We start from the raw sequence: 23,175 nt of genomic DNA on the forward strand, positions 1-23,175 counted from the left end.
ATGTACGCTATCATCATCAATATGCTAAGCTAGAAGTAAAAATGGAGAACGTATGGTATTCTTTCCATTGGTTTTAAAAGGTTCACTTGTATAGTTACATATATATAATGTCAGTTTTTGATAGGTATGCTCATTTTATCATACTTATTTACTTCTCTTCAGCTTGAATATTTTGGGAACCCAGTCTCATGTTCAGTGATGTATTTTATATCCAGAAGTAAGTATCAATGCGTTGGGTGATAAATTGAAACCACATACAACCTTTGAAATACATATGCCTGCATCATTTATGAGTATACCTTTTAAAATGCTTTTGACTTAGCAGCATCTGACTGCAGAAGACCATTTTCTGCCTCCCTGTGACTTTCATGTGACTTTTGTTACTACAGAAAGTGAAGAATTCTGAAAAGTAGTAAGGTTATTATACAAAATATTATTTTATAATAAAACAGAGCTGGATGTGTATTGTGCACAGGAAAACTAATATTGTATATATCCCTTGGAATTGAGAGGGCAGAAAAAGTAGGTATGTTGGTACTCAAATGTTTTGCATTTTAAGGGGAAAAAAAGAGTGAATAAGAGAGGAAGGAGAGGGAAAAAGAGAAAGGGAAGGATGGAGAAAGAAAGCAAGCCCTGGTTTTTCATTCCGTTTTCTGCTTCAGTATTTAAAGAATAGGTAATTTGGGCGCCTGGATGGCTCAGTCGGTTAAAGTGTCTGCCTTTAGCTCAGGTCATGATCTCAGGGTCCTGGGATCTAGTCCCACATCGAGCTCTCTGCTCAGCAGGGAGTCTGCTTCTCTCTCATACTCTCCCTTTGTGCTCTCTCTCTCTCTCAAATAAATAAATAAAAACTTCAAAAAAAAATAAAGAGTAGGTAATGTATTCTGAGTTTCCCATATTAAATAGTTCAGTGCATAAGCAGCAGCTTATAGAACAAGAGTGAATTCAGAAAGACCTTAAAGATATTTTTAGATTCATGTTCCATGAAACCCCAAAAGGGATTTAGATTCATATGGACTTTTATAACCACAGTTTTCAACTATATTAGCAATTTTCCTTTTCTGAATCTTCCCTAGGGTCAGAAAAGAAAGGTCTATTTTTGAAATTTTGCCGATGCCATTCTGCATCAGTATTGCCTAGAATCATAAAAATCAGCTTGCTGCTTTTTAAATTTTTTTTCCTCTTTGGCAACTTGCTGTTATCCCAGCACACCGCAGTTAAATCTAATTCTGTTTGGGCTACATGCCTAAGTGTTCTTGTTAAGAAGCATGGCATGAACTAATGCATGGCTTTTGAGAAGGCTGCTGTGTGTATCTGCATGAAGAAAAGTTCTTATAGCAGTCTAGCCCTTTTAATTCAGTATTGAAGCTGCAGTAATTAATGATGAACTTCCGTGCAGTGCTTTACAGAGAAGGGAGTTCCCCAGGAATAAAAGTGGGAACTGAGGCAGAAAATGGTCTTCTGCAGTCAGATGCTGCTAAATTAGTCACAGGTACTTCTCAGTAGTGGAGAAAGGGCATCCCTTCAAAGAATACACATGAGTGGGAGAGTAGGAAAGAGGAAAAAAAAAAAAAAAAGATGCCATTGGAACCTGCAAGAGGTTGTTATGAGGAAATATTGAACATTTAATCTTTATATTCCTAAGTCATTTTTGTGGGCATAAGTTATTAAGTTTTGCTTAATTTATATCAGGATGTTCCCAATGAAAGTTAATGTTAGTACAGTAATTGAACCAGACAGTTATCAATTACTCCAACCTTTGATATATAGGTTAATGAAGTTTAAACGAACAAAAAGTGTTATATGAGCAGAAGCCCAGAAGCATCTAAATGGCCTCCTTTAGCTCATTTCCCTTTATACATAGCAAGTTTATCTGTAATCTCCCCAAGTCCTATACAGAGCCATGTAACACAGTTCAAGAATTAAAGGACAGGTCAAAATAATCTTAAGTCATTCATTCAACCTCAACTGCCACCATATAGCAAGGGTCTCTATAGCCATTCTCTATCATATTCAGTGAAAGTAGTATTTCCAAAGTGTTCTTGGGCATGTAAGTACCACTCTTTCAATCCATCTATATCACTTTCACTTGCAATTAATTGACAGTAAACTTGCAGTTGATTAACTTTCAGACATAACTGAACTCTATTTCAAAGGCTTTATAGTCTGAAACATTCCCCAGCTAGAATTATCTACTTGGACTTTGTTTTACTAAGTCATTTATCCTGGTGGATGCAGTCATACTCTCATTGCTTTATGTTTGAAATCACTTTGGCTTCCTTTTAAACATCCCATCCACAAAGGGAAATTCTGCTGCTGCTTTTAAGATTAGTGTTGATGTGATTCTGTCTTTTCTCTTACATACACACACACCTTTTGAATTTTATAAGCTATGCATTTTGACTATGGCCTATTGGCTTTAAAAGAGAATTTCAGATCAGGAATGATACTGGTGTTTTTAAGGTCTGCCATGTATTTTGAAAGTCAATTGAAGTAAGAAATGTGAAGAGAGTATCTATAAGAATCCCCATTTTGTTATTTATTACCTCATTTACATTCACCCACTTTCTTACCTGCAGTTCCCTACATTTCACTTTTTTCTGTGCTTCTTTTCCCTTTCCTTGTGAGTGTGTGTGTGTGTGTGAGTGAGTGTGAGTGTGCGTGTGTGTGTGTGTTTTAGCAGAAACTACCTGTCTTCTTTATCTCTAGTTGTTTCTTGTTTTCCTTTCCCTTTTCAATGAATAGTAACCCAACCTATCTCAGCCACTGAGGAAAGAGTATTAACCTTAATAATTGCTGTTAAAATGAATATGTATATCTCAGCTTGCTGTGAAGGAACAAAATGGGATGAGCATAGCTGCTTTAGTGTTGGACTATGGCAACCCAACCATGTGTGCCTAAATTCTAAGTCAGCCTAACTCACAGCAATATGGGAGAGATAATCTAGATGAAACTAGCATAAATGAATTAGGTATAATATTTCTACCTATAAAATTTCTAAGTTATACAGTGACTCTGTGAAAAGACTATTTATAAAAAGAATGTATGTGCCTTTTTCACCTTAATTGAGTTAAAACATAATACTAATGAATCCAGGGTTACAAATTTGTAAAACCAGTTAACTTCATAGCTTTTCTCTCATTATAGACTATAAACTAATCCCAAATATCTTATTGCAGATATGTATGCAGGGGAAGGACTGAGGAAGGATGTGTTGATGGTTCAAAATAAATTCATCAAAAATTGAATGAGACTGATTTTAACAAAAAAATATGATGCTCAGCCTGTGTTATACTAAAAGTTTTTTTAAATCAAATGTCTATCATTTTCAGCAGCAGTTTCTATTTTTCTTTCATTTTCAATAACTTTTGTCTTGTTTTTCATGTATTCCGTGAAGAATATAGATAAGCAAAGAGAAAAAAATCACTCTTGAACTCCCCCATATTAATTGTTAAAACTTAACAGAATAAGGAAAGTGAATTGAAGAAAAGAGAGGAGAAAGTAGGAGTTTCCTTAAGGATATAGAATAAATAAAGAATAAAGAAGCATATATAGAAAGAATACCACCAAAGGATTCCCTATGTGGAAAAAAAAAATAAGAATAGCTAGTGTATAAGAAATTTAAGATTTGGAAAGCTCTGCTGAATTAGTTTCTGCAGAGTTTGACTTCATTGTATTCCTCATTTAACAACCGAGCAATGCAGGGCACAGCAAAGCTACCTGAAGCAACCCTGAGAAGGGTAGAGGGAGTAGATTGTTTAATGATGAAACTGTCAGGCAGTGGTTACAATTTAACAACATTCTCAATTAATATATACTTAGTGAAGGAAAAAAACAATGAAAAATATATGACTTGTAGACATTGGCATTGTGTTTGTTCTTAGACAAGAGGGCAAAAGAGTATCCAGATGATCCCAAATTCCAAATTTGAGAAATCTGTGCTAAAAGGTTTATAGGTATTGGCAGCTTCATGTAAATGTCCTTTGGTGAATCAGTTCCCTTTTATCTTTTCTTTTTTACAGTTCTCATTTTTTAATGAAATATACAATAAAGGGGCGCCTGGGTGGCTCAGTCGTTAAGCGTCTGCCTTCAGCTTGGGTCGTGATCCCAGGGTCCTGGGCTCGAGCCCCACATCGGGCTCCCTGCTCTGCGGGAAGCCTGCTTCTCCCTCTCCCACTCCCCCTGCTTGTGTTCCCTCTCTCGCTGTCTCACTCTCTGTCAAGTAAATAAATAAAATCTTAAAAAAAAAAAAAAGAAATATACAATAAAGAATAAATAACAAACACCCATACACTGACTGCCTAGATTTAACAAATGTTCATGTTTTATTATAGTTTCTTTAGATCTTTTAAAATGTTTTTAATAATTAAGGAATTATGACAAAGTTCAAATTCCCTTTGCATAGAATTTTCATTATATAAGAACAATACATTGTATGATAGAAAATTAGAAATATATTCTTTGCACATATATGGCATATACTAACCCTGCATTAGAATGGTGCTATACTTGTCAGGATCCCTTTTGCTCCTGTGACAACCTGATATGGTCCTGCTTATATTTATTTTTAAAGTAACACTGGTTTAGTAGCATGATTTCAGTGATTTTTGGTATGTGCTAGTAGAGATAAAATACACACATACACATACTATATGTATATATATTGTCGGGGAAGAAAATTTTTCCTTTACCCTTCAAAGGTTCTTTTGCCTGGTCTAAGAATTAAATTGACATGAGACAGATTAACAGGAGAAAATTTTAATTTTGTACATAAGAGAATCTCACATACATGATAGGTTCAAAGAGTAAAATGAGGTATTTATGTCATTCTGAGCTAAGAAATGAAATAGGGGTTTGGGCTTTAAAAAGAAGGAGGGCAATTCATAGGGCAATAAGAAGAAGAGCAGATGTTTGATAATTAGATGTTTGCCCTACTATACAGATAGGTCACTTATATAAAATTTATGTATGGTAAAAACTCTAATTCTGGGAAAGACCCCCAATATATGTTCTATTAGAGAGGGAAAAATGAAATAAGAAGAAATCAGAGAGGGAGACAAACAGTAAGAGACTCTTAATCTCAGGAAACAAACTGAGGGTTGCTGGAGGGGAGGGGGTGGGAGGGATGGAATGGCTGGGTGATGGACACTGGGGAGGGTGTGTATTGTGGTGAGCGCTGTGTATTGTGTAAGACTGATGAATCACAGACCTGTACCCCTGAAACAAATAATACATTATATGTTAATAAAAAATAAATTAAAACAGTTAAAAATAAAAAATAAATTCTTCTAGGTAGTTAAAGGAGGGGCAGGAGTTTCTCTTGAGCCCCCTGGATCTTGATTGCCTTCAGCTCAAAATAGTCCACATGCCTAAGTGGCACACTTAGAGGATATTTGTTTGAACTCCTTCAATAAGCTATTTACATACTAAGTATGTGTGTGTACACACACACACATATATATGATCATTTTCCTGTTTATTGTGTTGAAACAGCAAATAAACTGGCCAGAAGTAGGTAATATATCTCAAAAACTGCTCTTACTGACCCCAACCAAGCCATAATACCATAGATTTATATATAAATATATAGGAAATCAAAAGGAATAAAACAGGAATGCAAAAGTAACAAAAGCACTAATACTGAACCAAAACACCCCCTGGCATCATTAATAACATTGTTCTGTTCCAAATGAAGCTTAATGTGACTTGGACATGGGTATTGATGATTGATGATTAACAGCATAGATATTCTTTATAAGTAAGCTTTCACTAGTTTCCCTATGTGATACATTTTTTTTTTTATAAACTTTGAAAATGCCTCAGTACTTCTAATTTAGAAGTATAGATCCACTGTCTGGAGAATACTAACAAGTACAGTAGCTATCACAAATTAACAATATGGTATCACAGAGCTTTTATGCAGAAATTTACATTAAAACTTCAATAAACAGAAAAGTATTCTCTTTTATCAGAGATCCCTTCATTGATTTTTATGAAATACCAAATTAATTTCAAAACATATATTTATGTCCTACATAGCTGGAAACCTAAGTCTGAACACCTACTATGCCTCTTTTTATTACCAATCTTTGGCCCTTCTGACAAATTACAACACTCTTCTTTGGTCTGAAAGAGGTTTCAAACGGTTTCCAGACTAAGAAGGATTGAGGAGAGTAGTTGCAGTACTTGGCTTTTGATAGTTGGTATCATAATCATCATAGCCATTATCATTCTCTCCTCTATTATTATCATCTATTATTATCATTCTCACCTCTATTATTATCATCAGACATTATTAAATGTCAAGTATAGACCAAATTTCCACCTGCATTGGTTTATTTAATTTTCAAAACAATCCTATGAGGTGGAAACTCAACAAAGCATGAGCCTTTGCATACTACTAGCTATTCCCTCAGTCTGGAAAGTTCTCATCCATCTTCCTCTAAGTGTCTCAGATTTTAACTCAAATGATACCTATTCAGAAAAGTCTTCCTTGTCCACTCTATCTAAAAGTTATACCCTATTGCTAATCACTTTTTATCTCATTACTATCTTTTATTTTCTTTATAAGCATTTATTACTAGCTGAAACTATCTTATTTACATATTAGCTTAAGTGCTTAATATCTGTCTACTCCTATTAGACTGTAAGCTCTATGGTAGCAAGGTGCCTGTCGATCTTCTTTAGGTTTTAACCCCGGTACCTAGATCTAAGCCTGACATTGGGTATGTGCTCAAGAAGTATTTTTTCAGTAAATGAATGTTATCATTGTCCTGATTTTTGTACATGTGGAAACTAATGCTTAAAAAGTTAAAGTAAGGGCGCCTGGGTGGCTCAGTTGGTTGAGCAACTGCCTTCGGCTCAGGTCATGATCCTGGAGTCCCTGGATCGAGTCCCGCATCGGGCTCCCTGCACGGCAGGGAGCCCGCTTCTCCCTCTGACCCTCCCCCCTCTCATGTGCTCTCTCTCTCTCTCATTCTCTCTGTCTCAAATAAATAAATAAAATCTTTAAAAAAAAAAATAAAAAAAAATAAAAAAAAAAAATAAATAAAAAGTTAAAGTAATTTAGCCAAGATCATGTAGCTGTTTTTTGTCTGCTTAAAGAAGGATTCATTGCATGTACAAGTCTCTAGCTTTAGCATATCAAATTAGCACATGTTCTTGGACCTACAGCTCTCAGGCTTATGTTGAAGTAAAAATTTGCACACATCTAAAATAATCTTACCTATCTTCTTCATCCTGAGAATGAGTTATATAAATATGAGCTTACACTAGTATGAGGGAATAGAACCAGTAGTGTATATAGAGAAAATGCAAATTTTGCAAGGTAATTAAAGTGGGCTGAAACAACTCAAACTACTGATAGACCTAAATTTAGCAATGTTCTAAGAAAGAATATCCCTTCTTCTTCAGGCTTTTTCTTACACATGTTTAGCTTTTTCTATTTAAAAAAAAAAGTCTAAAAGGAAGCTTTATTCAGAAAATATATATACTATATTTTACCTTAATTACATAGTAATCTATGGTCAATATATTTATCTTATATAATTTTTACATTATATTGCATTTCTTTGATTTTAATAAGTTCTCTTTCCCTTAGGAATTTTTCATGACTGAATCTTGACAAAAAAAAGTTTATATTCAAACTGAGTTTTCACTAGATTTGGGTAAAAAAGAAACTACAAAAATTTTTTGTGTATTAAACCTTGGAAATTATATTTTAAGTCAAATTTTTTAAAGATATAATGTATATTTCATATAAATGTATTCCATTTCTAATATGGTAAACTACTATTTTAATATTATAGTCAAAATACAAACTGCAGTCCATTTAAAAGTGACTACAGCTGGTATTTCATACAATCTTAGAAACCAAAGGTATGCACTAGGGGACAAACTCAAAAATAAACCAGAATTCAACTAACAGACAAATTCTATTAATAGGTACTCCCAGGCCATAAAGTTCTCAGGTAAAATTGTGAAAGACTTTGAAATAAACAAAAATGATTTTTGGCTGTCTTGTCTAGGGCACCCTTCTGGATCATCTCCTCTTTCATTGTCTGATCTATTGTACAACACTAAATTGTAGTATGTGAATAGTAATGCAAATGATCCTAATCCATAGAAGTGCACACTGTGTCTATTTGGAGATGCAACTGATTTTTGTTCAATTAATCTGAAAGTTCATTTCAACATTCCTGATGGTCCTTGTATATGTTTTTTTTTTAATTCTTTTTTGAATCAATTGGAACATTTTTCTGGTCCCCTTATTAACATTTAGATAAAATCTTTGACATACATTCATTTTATATTTGTACAAAAGTCATGAATTTACCTTTTTTTAAAAAATTAACTTTTGCAACGCCTGGGTGGCTTAGTCGGTTAAGCGTCTGCCTTTGCCTCGGGTTGTGATCCCAGCGTCCTGGGATCAAGTTCCGTATCAGGTACCTTGCTCAGTGGAGAGCCTGCTTCTCCCTCTGCCTGCCGCTCCCCAAACTTGTGCGCTCTCTCTCTCTCTCTGACAAATGGGTAAATAAAATCTTTTTTAAAAAATTAACTTTTAACACAGTTCTTTTAACACAGTTCTTCTTTATAAGCTAAAAGTTCAATTTTAATGGTAATGGATTTGCTGCTTTTCCATCTGATTTAGCCCAGACATGAAAAATTTAAAAATTCAGAGAAAATGGAAAGGACATATGTAAACAAGAGTCTAATAATATCAAACTATATCTGTAAACTGTTTACTTGGTTATATCATAAGAGGCTTGGTTAACATAATATATACCACACAGGGTTGTAATAAAAGTCTTTAAAAAATTTAGGTCTTATCTCCAGTCCTCAAAGGAATATCCTAAACATTTTCTAAATCATTGCTATTTTATTAATACAGTGTAGAAATGTCTTTGTCTTTGTACATTTTCCATGTGCCTTATGAATGCTAGCTAGGCATTTAGAAAAATAAAAACTGCAATATAGCATCCTTTGATTTAGAAAGGAAAACTATGTAGCCATATTCTTATATGGTATATTATACTCAGTAGAAGCAGAAGTTTGGGGGTTTTTTTAATGAATAAGTGATATGACATGACATTTAAGAATGTGTAGGGGAAAAAATGTGTAAGGAACGAAAATAATTTTCCATCTACCTTTCTGAGTTCTTGGCTGAGACCTTCTATAACAAAAGACAGATTAACAAGAGAAAAACAAACAAGTTTATTAACATGTATACCTCATGTATATTTGAGAGTAACTCCCCAAGATAGCCTGAACCACCAGCTTAAATACCACATATAGCTAAAGACAAAATAAAGTGGAGGCAGAGAGGCCAGTTATGGGGAGGTTACCAGAAAACACAGTAAACAAAAGTAAGGTTTGTGATACAGATTTAAATCCATGCCTTTTCCCTTGATAACATTTTCTTGTGATTTAGATCATCCTTTTCTCGGTACAGAGAGGGAGACACCCTTGTAAATGGAGATTTCTTTTATAAATACAAATTTCCTTTACCAAAGGGTAACTTCCACTCTATTTTCAGAACTTCTGTGTCTGCTGTTTCTCAAAATAATCAGCTCAAATAATCTTTATGTCAAAAAGGCATATTTTGGGGTGGCATATTCTACTCCCTTTATATGCCACCCCCAAAATATGACATACTGATTATTTGCAGTTAAAGTTACTTAAGAAACAGCCAGTTCAAGAAGGACACTCCCCAGAAAGCAGAAAATAAATCTCCTGTGTGAAAGGTACCCTCCCTGTACCAGAAGGGGAGAAAGCATCCTTACTACCAGAGATAGGGATTTTAGCTCCAAGAAGACTACATACACAAACCTTATTCCTTCACTAATTTACTCCCCCTGGCTCACACTCATTTGTCTTGTCAATTCTTCACAGATTTATTGTTTCTTAATCTAAAAGATATAAAAGCTGAATGCTTTGGTCACTTCTTTGAGCCTCATATCTCTGGGGTTCCTATACGTACAAAATTAAATTTGTTTTTCTCCTGTTAATCTGTCCTATGCCAATTTAATTATTAGACCAGCCAAAGAACCTAGAAGAGAAGAAGGGAAGAGTTTTCATTGCCTATAACATATTCTGCTACCCTTAAATGAAAACCAAAGAGAATATTAAATCTAGTTAAAAACTCAGTATCTTAAAACTCTATGTTTAATGAAAGCCAATGTGACTTTCTTCCAGAAGTGCCAGGAAGTGGTAATAATTGCAAATGCTCAATAATTCAGGGTTTTATATTATTGACTATATCCATCTTTCAGGCTCTAGTTCATAAAACTAACAGGTTTTTTAAACTTCCTATTCAAATACTTACCTAATCTTACTTGATCTTATTAGAGCTGTCAAAATTACGAAGAAATTAGTCAACATCCTGTGTTACAGTTCCAGAGTATCATCCAAACAAAAGTAACAACAACAAGCATAGTAATAGCTAATGCTCATATACCATTCACTCTGGGCCAGATTCTCTTCTAAATCAAACACTTCACACATATTATCTCACTTTCTTCATAACAACCCTATGAAATAGGGATTTCTGTCATTCTCATTTTATACATAAGAAAACAAATACCTAAAAGAGATTGTAACTTACCCAGTGTTACACAGCTAATAATGGTAGAACCAAGATTCAAATCCAGGCAGTCTGGCTCTGGAGTGCTACTCCCCAAACTGCCTTTCATACCAGTTTTCCTTCACTCCTATATCCCCGTGCCTATTCTGAGTGGTTCTTATTGCCAAGAGAAATAGTCAAGAGCAAAAGGCAATGAAAATTCAAGGACAGATTAGGAATGCAGTGATTGCCACTGGTAAATTAGAAAGATAGGGTCATTTACTCATTTACTGGTGTACAGAGAAATGAATTTGGAAGTCAGGAGGGCTAAGTTTCATTACAACTTTACTGTGTAAACTAAAGCTGATAACAACCCCTGCTTTCTCATCTCTAGAATGAAGATAAATTACTCTGTAAAGTAGTTAAATATTCATCTAAATATTAGGAAATGGTGTCAAGAATAATCTGAAATCCCTACCAGTCAAAAACTATATTATTCAGCTTTGTTATGTTTATATAATTAGGTAATATATATTCCTCGTATTTATCATGATCAACATCAAAATTCTCAGAACAAACATCAACTCAAAAATATTGTTGATACCAAAGGGAGACCAGCCTGGGATTTACAAATTTTCTAGAAATCATTGAGAATGACTCAATTTAGAATTAAAGCTTTATGGATAATGCATTAAGAATATTCACCATTGATATTCAAATTTGTATCCCTTTCAGCCATGGTGATAACCAGTTCTCTTCTTAGTTATGTTCTACATATCATAGCATTCTCTTTGAGAATGAGGAGCTCAACAAGTTATGTATAAAGCAGCATAAATAGGCTTTTGATTTTCAGTGTTCATTATAATTCACTTCACCAACTGTGTAACCTGCTGTAATTCCAGCTTTAGAAGAAGTCAGTGCTGGAAAAGAAGAGTTCTTCACATTTGCCTAGGAGTTAAGAAAACTCAGTGGAATTCAAGGCAATAATAATTCATGTATTAGTGGGGAAACATTCAAGAATAGTCCTCTGGAAAAGATTGTAAAATTGTACTGCTTACAAATATTGTCTGTGTTCCTGAAAAGGCTTACGTTATACATAGATAATAGCATTGTTGCTTTTATCTGTAATCAACACACGACTAAGAGTTCAAAGAATAATTAGTTATGGATATGTGTGTGTGTGTGTGTGTGTAGAAGTTCACCTTTTGTTAGAGACTTTTAAATGTGATGACTTTTTTAATGATTATTCCATTTAATTAAATATCTAAACCAATAGGAAAAGAGCAAGTGAAGCAGAAATTTTTTATAAGCCTGAGCTCTTATAACTTTTTGATAACATTTCTTTTTTGTTTCTTAGATGGTCTATTAAGTGGGCAATTGGTTAATTTCATGACCAATTTTATATAATTTTCTCAAAAAAAGAACAACTTCTTTTATATATGATTTGATAAAGGGCAGCAGATGGAGATAGGAAAGATTTCTTAGAGCAACAAAATCCTGGAGATAAAAGGAAGCTTGGAAATTGTCTCTTTCAAAGTTTTTTAACCTTTTTTCTCCTATGGAGCCATTTGGGAATCTGGCAAAGCCTACAGACTTCTTTTCAGGAAAGTATTTTTAAACATATAAAATAAAATACGTGGGATTACAAAGAAAACTAATTAAATTTAAAATCATTATCAAAATATCTATGAAAAACAAATTGTGTGATAATAATGCCTCTTTTAAAATGCATTAAATAACTAAATCTAGCAGCAAGTCATTAGACTACTGTAATTTGAAATCTTGGTGAATATGAAGAGTATTTTAAGATATCCATAATAATCTGATGCAATAAATTCTATCATTTTAATGTGGTTAGTCACCTAAGCTCATAATGAAAGAAATAAATAAAATTTACTTAGGTTGGTGAATATAAAAATTTTAATTTTTTTCTCCATCCCAATGAATGGACACCTGACTTTTATCCACAAGTTCTCTCAAGGGCTCCATCATCTTTAGTTGAAACCCCTGGAAACATTATCATTTTACAAATCAGGAAATCAATTCCCATCGAATTGAGATAGCTTAACTAAAATCATACAACACAACATTAGATTAATCCTTGCAGAGGTAACTTCAGACCTTAACTCAGCCTTTTCCTGAAGTTTTAGTCTAGAATTTGGCAGTTGTAGTCTGTCATTTGTCACTGATCCGTGGCATGATCTGGAGCAAATTCTTTGTTCTCATTGTACCTCAGAGTCTACCTAAGTAAATGTAGGTGACTAAAAATCTAAATAAGGATAATAATAATGACTTAGATTTGTATTGCTTTTTTTCACTTATAATAGTTTTCACTTTCACATACAATATCCTACTGAATTTTCCCCATTTTATGGATAAGGAAATTAAAACTCCAAGATGTTAAATGTTATGTCTAAGGTCACACAGCTAAGAAAAAGATAAACCAGTATCAGAAACCATACCACTGGACTGCAAAGGACGTTCTTTTTATCATGCTGCCTTTCATGTCATAAATAAACCAAAACTCTGAGTTCCTCAGTTGAATATGTGTTGTGATAACATAAGTCTGATTAAACACAAATGAATTGTGATTATGCTCAGATGAGCCAAATATTTGTACCCTAATTTATCTAGATAAAATGATGAATGAATGGAACTATGGAAAAAAGCTTTTCTAAATCATTCTCAATTTTTTATATAAGAATTGAGAAGATAAAGAAATAGAATTTAGGGCGCCTGGGTGGCTCAGATGGTTAAGCGTCTGCCTTCGGCTCAGGTCATGATCCCAGAGTCCTGGGATCGAGTCCCGCATCGGGCTCCCTGCTTAGCAGGGAGCCTGCTTCTCCCGCTGCCTCTCTGTCTGTCTCTTATGAATAAATAAATAAAATCTTTAAAAAAGAAAAAAAGAAAAAAGAAATAGAATTTAAAGATCTGAGATTGTAGAGTTGTTGGCTTAATGTTTAAACCAAACCTTTCTTTCCTTCTGTTTCTGGGTAGGCTAAAGAGGCAAGTAATCTAAGTAAATGCCGATGAGGTCCTTTTTCTCTATCCTCTTAAGTTTTATTTTGATGAGTAAATGGTATTCAAGGAAGTTTGTTCTTTCAGAGACAAATTACTCTTAAATAAGCTTAATAGGGTAGAAAAAGTCAAAAGAGCCACCCTGCATCAAAAATTTCTATCATCTGTCATTCTAGTAACATGATCATGTGAGATAAAGAATATCTTGTTCTATTAGAAAATAAGGAATCTGCTTAACCTGACCTGAAACCTTTAGTGTAGAATAACCGTTATTGGACTCCAAATGTCACTGTTTGATTAACCTTAATGTATTTTCCAAATTCTTAAGATCATTCTGTGGGGAGCTCAGATATGTCTTAGCTATAATCCACATGCTTTTTATATTACATTTCTTCATATTAGCCTACCCAAATATGTAAAAATCATTTTTAAGATAGTACAGGAGTGGCTATGATCATACTTAAACCATAAAAAATAAATTTTAATCTGCTGAGATGAAAAAAACTGTGATTACTACAAAATAAACATTCAGAATTAGCAATGTTTATTCTATACAAAGAACTGTATTTGACATAGTAGAAGTGTAAAGAGAATTAAAGTAAGATCCTTTCCCTCCAAGAACCTATAGTATATTTCGGGACCCTTATCAATAATTGGAATATGAGTAACTATGATCATTCTTATAATAGAAGTTCAGATAGAGGCTTTAAGAATTTAGGTAAGCCTAAAACTCAGTTATGATGACGGTTGTGCAGGCATGTGAATTTATTAAAAGTCATCAAACTATATCCTTAAGATGGGTGAATTTTGTGGTAGGTAAATTGTATTTCAATAAAGATATTAAAGTTTAGGGAAAGAAGAAATTATTTCTGATTGAGGAACTTTGGGAATAGTTTTTGCAGCTGGTATGGTTTAAGCTGGTTCTTAAAGGACAAGTACTATTTGAATCAGAAAATAAACAAAGGGTACCAGACAGATGAAACAGTTTGTCTAAGGTCTAAAACAGCAAAACAGCTTCCTCAAGAGTACAAGGAAAATTCTAGAGGAGCTAGTTCAGACTTTCCTACATGCCTTAGATTATGTGGCCTGCATTCTTACCAGTACATATGGCCATATGGCTATGACATTTCCAAAAAGTTTTGGTCAATCTGTCTTGAAAAACATGTAACTATACATGGATTTTCTTTCTTTCTTTGGGTCAAAAAGAAGAATTTGCCTCCATTCTGAGCTGATGTGGAAGTTACAATGAGGAGAGTGGGTGATTACAGTTATTTTACAGGTGTCAGTACCTCCCCTGATGATAGCATGATCACAACTGACATTTGTTCCTACCTTTATAGCTTAAAATCCCTGATACATGTCTTATCTCCCTCGAGCCCTTTAACAATCTTTATTTTCCCCATGAGGAACTGAGATTAAAGGAGGGCCTAGAGCCTAGAATAATAAAGACATGCTAAGGGAAAGGTCAAGATATTCTGGCCTACTAAGAATAGGATGAGGGAGAGAAAATGGTAATATAATAATCTTTAAAAATTAAGAATCTAAAAAAAAAATTAAAAATCTAACTAAATTTCATGCCACACATAAACCAAAAAATAAAATGGATGAAGTTAACTACTATCATGAATAATAGAAAAGCAAAGTTGAAATTTTTTTCTAATGAGCTGGAACAACTCATGTTAATAAAATAAGTTTTATTGACAGTAGAGAAGAGTACATAGGAAACTTGGTAACAATTTCTAAATAGATAATCTTTTTTGTTGTTTCTTTTTTTAAATGTAAGAAGATTAAGATTAAATTGCCTTTCCAAACCATTGCCATAGAATTTCTCAAATTAGTAAGTAAGCAGATATACAGAAGCTTAATTTCTAATTTAAAAATGTGACTGCTGGCCAGTACAATCATGCTAAAAACAGAAAGAGAGGGCTTTCTTTAATATCTATCAAAGATGACTTCCTTTGTTCTTGTTTGACCCCATCTGACCCAACTGCTCAGAATTTTTCAGTATGAACCATATTGTAAAGAATTATCCCTAATATTTGCAAGGAGAAAGAATACAATTTAGCCTGGTGAGCAGCAAAATAGAAGCAGTTTTAAACCTGAGTTGTGTTAACCGGCAATCAAATGTAATCTCCATTTTAATATTTATACATCTTATATTGTTATGAACCTATTCTTAACATGGGCTTTATTTTATTTGTTTCTCTCCTCCCTCACTTCTGCAAAAGGCAGAAGGGAAAGGATGTTTGTTATTCACACATTGTACCCAACTAACTGGTGTTATACATCTGGCTTCCACTGGAGAGCCCCTGACATCGCAGGGAACGGTGATTGAAATTCCACACATTAGCTTCAAGCTGGGGGCTCGTAGCTACTGCAGCATTGAAGGGGTCTTTTCCTGGCTTCTTTAAAATAAGCATGGTGATGGGATGGTTTAAGGGAAGAACACCTCTCAAAGCACATGACCACTGCTGCGCTTCCTTGTGTCCTGCTTTCTTCATAACAGCTTGGCACTACGTTTTTTCCCTGTATCTTAATGGGCTTGTGTGTGTACGAGTGGGAGGGGGTGGGGAGTGTTGTCAGTGGATGTTTATACATTATGCATGCATCTTTCGGTGTTAGAGTGATGTGCCTTCCCTTATGTGTCACAGATTAAATCTTCTGTGTTCCTGAGAGATTGGAGTCTCTCTTACTGGTGTGAGATTCATGTGTTTTGATGTTTACACCCTTAGTTGTTCTTCATGCTGCATTAAACATAAGTAGAAATGTTCTCCCATAAGAGTTAGCTTTTCATGTTGGGCTGAAAAAGTCTTCATTTCTGTGTAGCAATTCATGTTATTATAACCTATGGCTTTCAATTGTACCTCCCATAATGAAGAGCTGACTTTAAACACTGTGCTATTCTTGTTATGACCTAAGCATAAGGTAAGTCACTTCTCTAACTGTATCTAAAGATTGTGGTTGTTTGCTAATATTTTCTCAGCTTTGTTTAAAGAATTTTCACTTTTTTCCTTACCATTTATTACATGCTTTCCCCTCTTTTGTTTTCTGTTTCATGGCTTAAGATTTCTTACTGGACAATGTGATCTTCAGCAAAAATTATATTACACATGTAAACACATGTTGAAATGAATTAAATGAATTATTTGATGTCTGAAAGCAGTCTTGATTAGTAAATGAATACCTATGTTTTCAGTAAGTCTCTTGTGTTTTTCATTTCCTCCATTGACTGTAATATAATAATGCTGTTTCTGCACATTATTTTAGTTTAATTCCAGCTGAAAGGGGAATTGTTAACACCATAAAGTTAGATTTTAATTATAGTAAAAAACATAATCAATAAAATAAAGTAATAGATAATCCAGTACCATACCTTTCATTTTGTTTTTCAGACTTCCCTTTGTTTTTCTTTTTTTTTTCCATTGACTAAAAAGCCAGGGTAAGATTAAAAAAACAAAAAACAGTAAACTGTAAAACTTGGGACAGAACTGTGTTACCTTCTTTCTAGTCCATATGTGTGAGAACAAGAAGAGTAATTGTTTCTTGACTTTATTCTTTCAAGTAAATCCCATTACATTGTGAGTTAGGTAAAATCTTCATATTGGGATTTTTATAATATTAGGTAAATATTATAAAGATGACCAGTTTCATGATGCAAGAGAGAGGGCATCTGCTTGTGGATATATATTTTAAATGTCTTAAAATTATTTTCCTCAGTTTTTTTATATATACTCAAGATCACTAAAGTTAAGAAGTTCATGAAATCATTGATTTTAAGTGATTTCCCTCAATCTGGGTCAAATAGCCAATGTAATGTAAATGAAAAAACATTGGTTATACTGCTGTTAGCAATTTGTTCAGGAAACTGAATTGTTTTTTATCATCCAAATTTCTCTTCCAAAACCATGAAATATATAATTCTAAACTCAGGCTCCACAAAGCAAGATTTGGGATTTTATCATTAAATTCATGGTATGAACAAATTTTTTTAATTTCTAAGCCACCTAAGGCAGGGAGAGGGATTTTTTAAATTGCTGTTTTGGTTTGGTTTGACTTTTTTTGGTAAAGCTAGCTAGTTCTTCACCACCATTTCCATTTAGATGTTATATAAATCTGTTGAAACATTTGATGAGACAATTTGAACTACTCATCTGAACTGCTCTGTTCTTTATAAATCTCTTGTTTCTATCCACACACTAGCTCCACTCTAGATTGGAAGGGCTTAAAGATGAACTCTGGAGGAATAGAGGCTACGACTTAAGAGTAACTATTACTGATCAAAGGAGCTGCTTTCCATTCGCAAACATTGCTTTGCGCTATGGGTTTGGGCTCCTTCTGTTTCTACATCTTGTTGAAGACTTTCTTGACTTCCATTTGACTTCTTTGAACTCTGTTTTTGTCTTTCAACATTTTCCCCTTTTTTTTCCTTCTCTCTCCCAGATTTTTCTCACTCTGTTAGCTTTCTCTTGTGTTCCTTAAACTGCTTTCTAAAATGTAGTTTATCTCTTTATTAAGCTTGTCTATTAATTTGTCTATTAGTGTTTGTTTCTTTTCTCCTTTAAGGCTGTAGTAGTCTAGTTACACCTATTTTCATTCCATGGTGTGCAAACTTGGTTATTTATTTTGCAGCAAGTTCATTAGTGATTCTTACCCTCTTAGTATGAATTTTCAATAAGAAATAGCAGAACATTTTGCATTTACATAATGTCCCCTTCTGTAAGCCCATACTTTCTTTTCTATTGTCTAGACTTACTTCCCCAAGCTTCTCTTTCTTCTTTTTCTTTTTCTCACTCTCGTGTCTTCCTCCCTGTATTTTTGTTTCAAGTAGTCATTAATTTCCTTTCCCTTTGGCCCAGAATGGTTTTTCAATAAAACTTTTGAGTAAAAGAATATAAGAATATTATCTTTCAGATTAGCTTCTTCATTCTAGTATATTTAAAACTAATTAAATAATCTGGGCCAAAAGAGAATAACTTTAACATCTGGAATTATTTTTCCCTTTTTTTCCCTTTTTTTGGTGTGTGTGTGTGTGTGTGTGTGTGTTTTTCTTGTGTGTATGTCTGTGATTTTTTTTTTATTATTGTTGTTGTTTCTTTAAACATTAACAATTGTTCTTTTCAGGGAAGGACAACCATAACCCACCCTAAGTTGCAACATTCCTTTCATAAGTTGTTTCATTACAATAGTAGATTGTGTTAAGCAATAGAAATTAATATGTTGTGTATATATATCCATTTGGGGCAAGCTGCTGTGGAGTGGGAAGAAGAGGTGTGCAGTTTAAGTACAATTTCCTCCGATATTAACAAATGTTAGTGCCATCCAACGTGGCTCTTGAATTCAACACTTATAACATTTAAAAGAATGTTCCGCTTTGACCTAAACTATTTGAATCAAAGCATAAGGGTTTCTGATTGATAAACTTTATATAAACACCTAAGAACTGATAAATAAATGAGTTCAATTTTATTGATTTCCAACACAGGCATCTTTCATAGCCCATATTTTATTTATAAACAATTATTTTAATAAGTAAATAAGTCATTGGAATCACACATAAATATTGTATATGAGGATTTCTCTGTTTTCCACTTATCAACATGTATAATTAAAAATTACTACAATGGAGTATTTTATTATAACTTTATTACTTGAATTGCCTTACTAATCTAGTCAAGAGCTATCACAGTGCCTTAAGATTAGGGGTCTGTATTCATACCTGAATATGTGGTAACTTATTTTTTTCCATATACTAATTTCAATGCACATCAATAAAAAATTGCCTTTGGTTTTGCTTCTGTCCCATTTATAATGTACCCCCAATTTTTTTCTAGAAGTCTGCTCTTTCTTTACAGTAAGGAAAAAATATGGAACAAATATAATATATTTTTACTAATATGTTATGATATCTGAGATATATTAAGCCTTTGCTCCTAAACCTCAGGAGCTTGCCCATTAAGTATGCATACATATCTGGCTATCTATGTTATGAGCCCTAAATTACTGAGTTTATGCTCTCTCTGCAGGTCCAGTCCAGGTGCAGCAGCAAGGAGAACATTCTCAGAGCCAGTAAGTATGTCATCATTTCAGATGGACTACTGAATTAAGAGTTTGCAGTTCAACAGGAAGAAGAGCTAAAAATATTTTGGTGAAACAACGAAGAGCAATTGGGGACAGTTTATATAAAGAATATAAATGTTAGGGCTTTCACCTCCTAAAAATATTCGTATCAACATATTAGTGAATATTTCCCTCATTCCAACTGTTTCTGGAAGCTGACAACAGAATTTTGATAGCACTTCTAGTTAGGGTAGTAACGAGTTCCTCAATGATACTACAGTGAGAACCCTCTTTAATTGCCCCACTGCCAAAAAATATTTGAAAACAGACTTAACTGAAAATAATAATATAAATCCACAATAAGAATCTAACTTAAAAAAAGTAAGTGACTCCTGAAAGGAGTCATAATCATTTTGTAAATATGAATTCCTGAAATACCCTACCTTCATAAGCAGCATGTTTTAGAACATAGTGCCATGAACCAAGGATAAAGAAACCTTTGTTTTTTTGTTTGATCACTAATAACATTAACTTGAAGTCATCTAACTTTGTGTATTACTCATTTTACTATCCTATAAAAAGGAAATATAAATAGCTTTTCCTTACCTGTATCCTTGAAATGATATAACATTGAAAGTTGTGCCTTAAAAGTTTTAGGATCCTAAAAGTACTATATAAATGCTAATAATTTAGTATTGTTTTCTGTCACTTAAAATTAATGATATCACTCTGTCTTCTCCCTGATCTTTATCAAGAGAAGAAGTACAGGTGGACCATAACTAAATGGGTCTATTGGATACTTATACCACTGAGAATTTTAGTAAACAGAATGATTTATATTTCCAATAGAATGTCTGTATTGTTTAACAATAACAAAAGTAATTGGAGAACTTCAAATAGATAAAAATTTCTGTTTTATTTTCTTTTCTTTACTGTAAGTTTTTCCTATTTCTGTGTTGTGAATCTGTTATGTTAGCTTGAAACCCTTGAGTTGGTAGGCAAGCACACTGCAATTGTTTGCCCAGGACCTTTATGTTAGAGTTGTATAAAAATAAATTCAAACAACATGTTTAACTATACTACTGTAGGTTTCCACAATATTTGACAGACATGTGAATCTGAGGGAGGCTCTTCAATACAAGAGACATAACGTTCTGTAATCCCTTACTAAGACCTAAGGTTGAGAAACCTGCGTCAGGGGAGTAATGATAGAATATTCACTAAAATAAAACAATACAGATAAGTGAACTTTAAAAATGACATTTTGTGATGATTACTGTATGATTTCCATTTATTGTTGATCCTGAGATGATGATGGATCATTGATAGTGATTATGATGATTAGGAACAAAAATAATTTCTTACTGACAACAGATTTCTTTGTATTCTCTTACACCTTTATCATGGATCTCTTTGTTATTAGAACTGTCTTTTATTTCAGTTATGTTCTTACTGGCTTGTAGACTATTAACCACTTTGGATGGACATCACAGTTGTCCAGGTTTCCCTGATCATGTTTTCTTATGGTGAAATAGTCACGTACATGGTCCGTATAGCCATTTAGATCCATGTAGAGAGCCCATCCAACTTCGTAGCCTCTCTGTAAGTTTAAGGTCTTTCCTCTCAACCCCACTTTAGTAACTCATACTCATGCCACTAGCCACACCCAGGATTCTTTCATCACCATGAGCTGTTCTAACTCTGAACTTCTGAACTTCAATATCTCATTGCTTATTTAGTCTACTTTAATCACCCTTAGTTTCTTCCTTTGCCATGAACTATTAATGTTGCAGTCATGTAGATCCTATTAACAGTTCCTCATTCTCTCAGTGCTATGTTCTGCCTTTATTCTTTTGGACCCTTTCCCCCACTGCATGAATTATCCATTCCCCTTGTTTTCCTAGAAAATTCTTTTTTTTTCCTTTTCAAACATGTTTTATTTTATAATGATGCATAAACAAATTCTTATAGAAGAGCCAAATAATACAGAAATATAGAGACTAAGTATAAATTTCCTCTTTATCTGCTCATCCCACAATATCACTCTTTCCACTATAGGCAACAACTATTTTCAGTTTGGTCTGTGCTGCCACAGATCTTTTTTCTGCGCATATCTATTTTATACATGTATATGTACATACACCATTTTTGTTTGTTTGTATGTTTGTTTCAAGTTCTTATTTAATTTCTAGTTAGTTAACATATAGGGTAATATTGGTTTCAGGAGTAGAATTTAGTGATTTATCACTTACATATAACACCCAGTGCTCATCACAAGTGCCCTCCTTAATATCCATCACCCATTTAGGCTATACCCCACCAAACTCCCCTCCATCAACCCTCAGTTTGTTCTCTCTACTTAAGAGTTTCTTATGGCTTGCCTCCCTCACTCCCTCCTCCTTCCCCTGTGTTCATCTGTTTTGTTTCTTAAATTCCACATATGAGTGAGATCATATGATAACAGTCTTTCTCTAACTTGTTTCACTTAGCATAATACACTCTAGCTCCATCCATGTCATTGCAGAGGCAAGATTTCATTCTTTTTTGGTGTCTGAGTAATAGTTCATTGTATATATATACCACATCTTCTTTATCCATTCATCAGTCAATGGACATTTGGGCTCTTTCCATAATTTGGCTATTGTAGATAATGCTATAAACATCGGGGTGCATGTGTCCCTTTGAATCAGTATTCTTGTATCCTTTGATTAAATACCTAGTAGGGCAATTACTGGGTCATAGGGTAGTTCTATTTTTAACTTTTTGAGGAACCTCCATACTGTTTTCCAGAGTGGCTGCACCAGTTTGTATTCCCACCAACAGTGAAAGAGGGTTCCCCTGTCTCCGTATCCTCACTGTTGTTTCTTGTGTTGTTAATTTTAACCATTCCAACAGGTGTGAAGTGATATTTCATAGTAGTTTTGATTTGTATTTCCCTGATGATGAGTGATGTTGAGCTAGAAAATTCTTGGTTATCCTTCAAGACTCAGTTCAAGTGTGAGCTCCTCTGTGATGTGTTTTCTGAAATCCCCCTAGGCAAGGTAACTATAACTAATTCTTCTTGTATACCCATCCCGTCCCTTGTACTTTAATCATTTTTTCATTTATATACTTAATTACCTATTTTCAAGGAAAACATTTCCAAAATGTAGCCAAGGTAAAGAAAATTATACAAGCATACCTCAGAGATATTGCAGGTTTGGTCCCAAACTACCACAATAAAGTGAATCAAATGTATTTTTTTTTATTTCCCAGTGCATATAAAAGTTATGTTTATACTATACTGTAGTCTAGTAAGTGTGCAATAGCTTTATGTCTAAAAAACAATGTATATACCTTAATTAAAAAGTACTTTATTGCTAAAAAAATGCTAACCGTCCTCTAAGCTTTCAGCAAGTTGTAATCACCAATCACAGATCACCATAACAAATATAATAATGATGAAAAAGTTTGAAATATTGAAATAATTACCAAATGTAACACAGAGACATGAATTGAGCAAATGCTGTTGGAAAAATGGTGCCAATAGACTTGCTCAA

The 23,175-nt window shown here is 33.7% G+C and overlaps 1 protein-coding gene across 17 annotated transcripts in view; it reads left to right on the forward strand.

The window, feature by feature from the left end:
* The window catches only part of GPHN (gephyrin), a 608,525-nt gene that overhangs the window by 425,445 nt on the left and 159,905 nt on the right, over positions 1–23,175 (forward strand). For 15 of the 17 annotated variants that reach the window (XM_032405331.1, XM_032405333.1, XM_032405334.1 and 12 more), the window contains one exon: positions 19,603–19,645. In XM_032405331.1, coding sequence (XP_032261222.1) covers positions 19,603–19,645 — 43 coding nt within the window. Of the gene's footprint in view, positions 1–17,779; positions 17,843–19,602; positions 19,646–23,175 lie in introns of all 17 variants that reach the window. The other 2 variants (XM_032405348.1, XM_032405349.1) reach the window with 1 other exon arrangement.

Source organism: Phoca vitulina, unplaced genomic scaffold (assembly GCF_004348235.1).
Source record: "Phoca vitulina isolate PV1807 unplaced genomic scaffold, GSC_HSeal_1.0 scaffold7, whole genome shotgun sequence".
Lineage (NCBI taxonomy): Eukaryota > Metazoa > Chordata > Mammalia > Carnivora > Phocidae > Phoca > Phoca vitulina.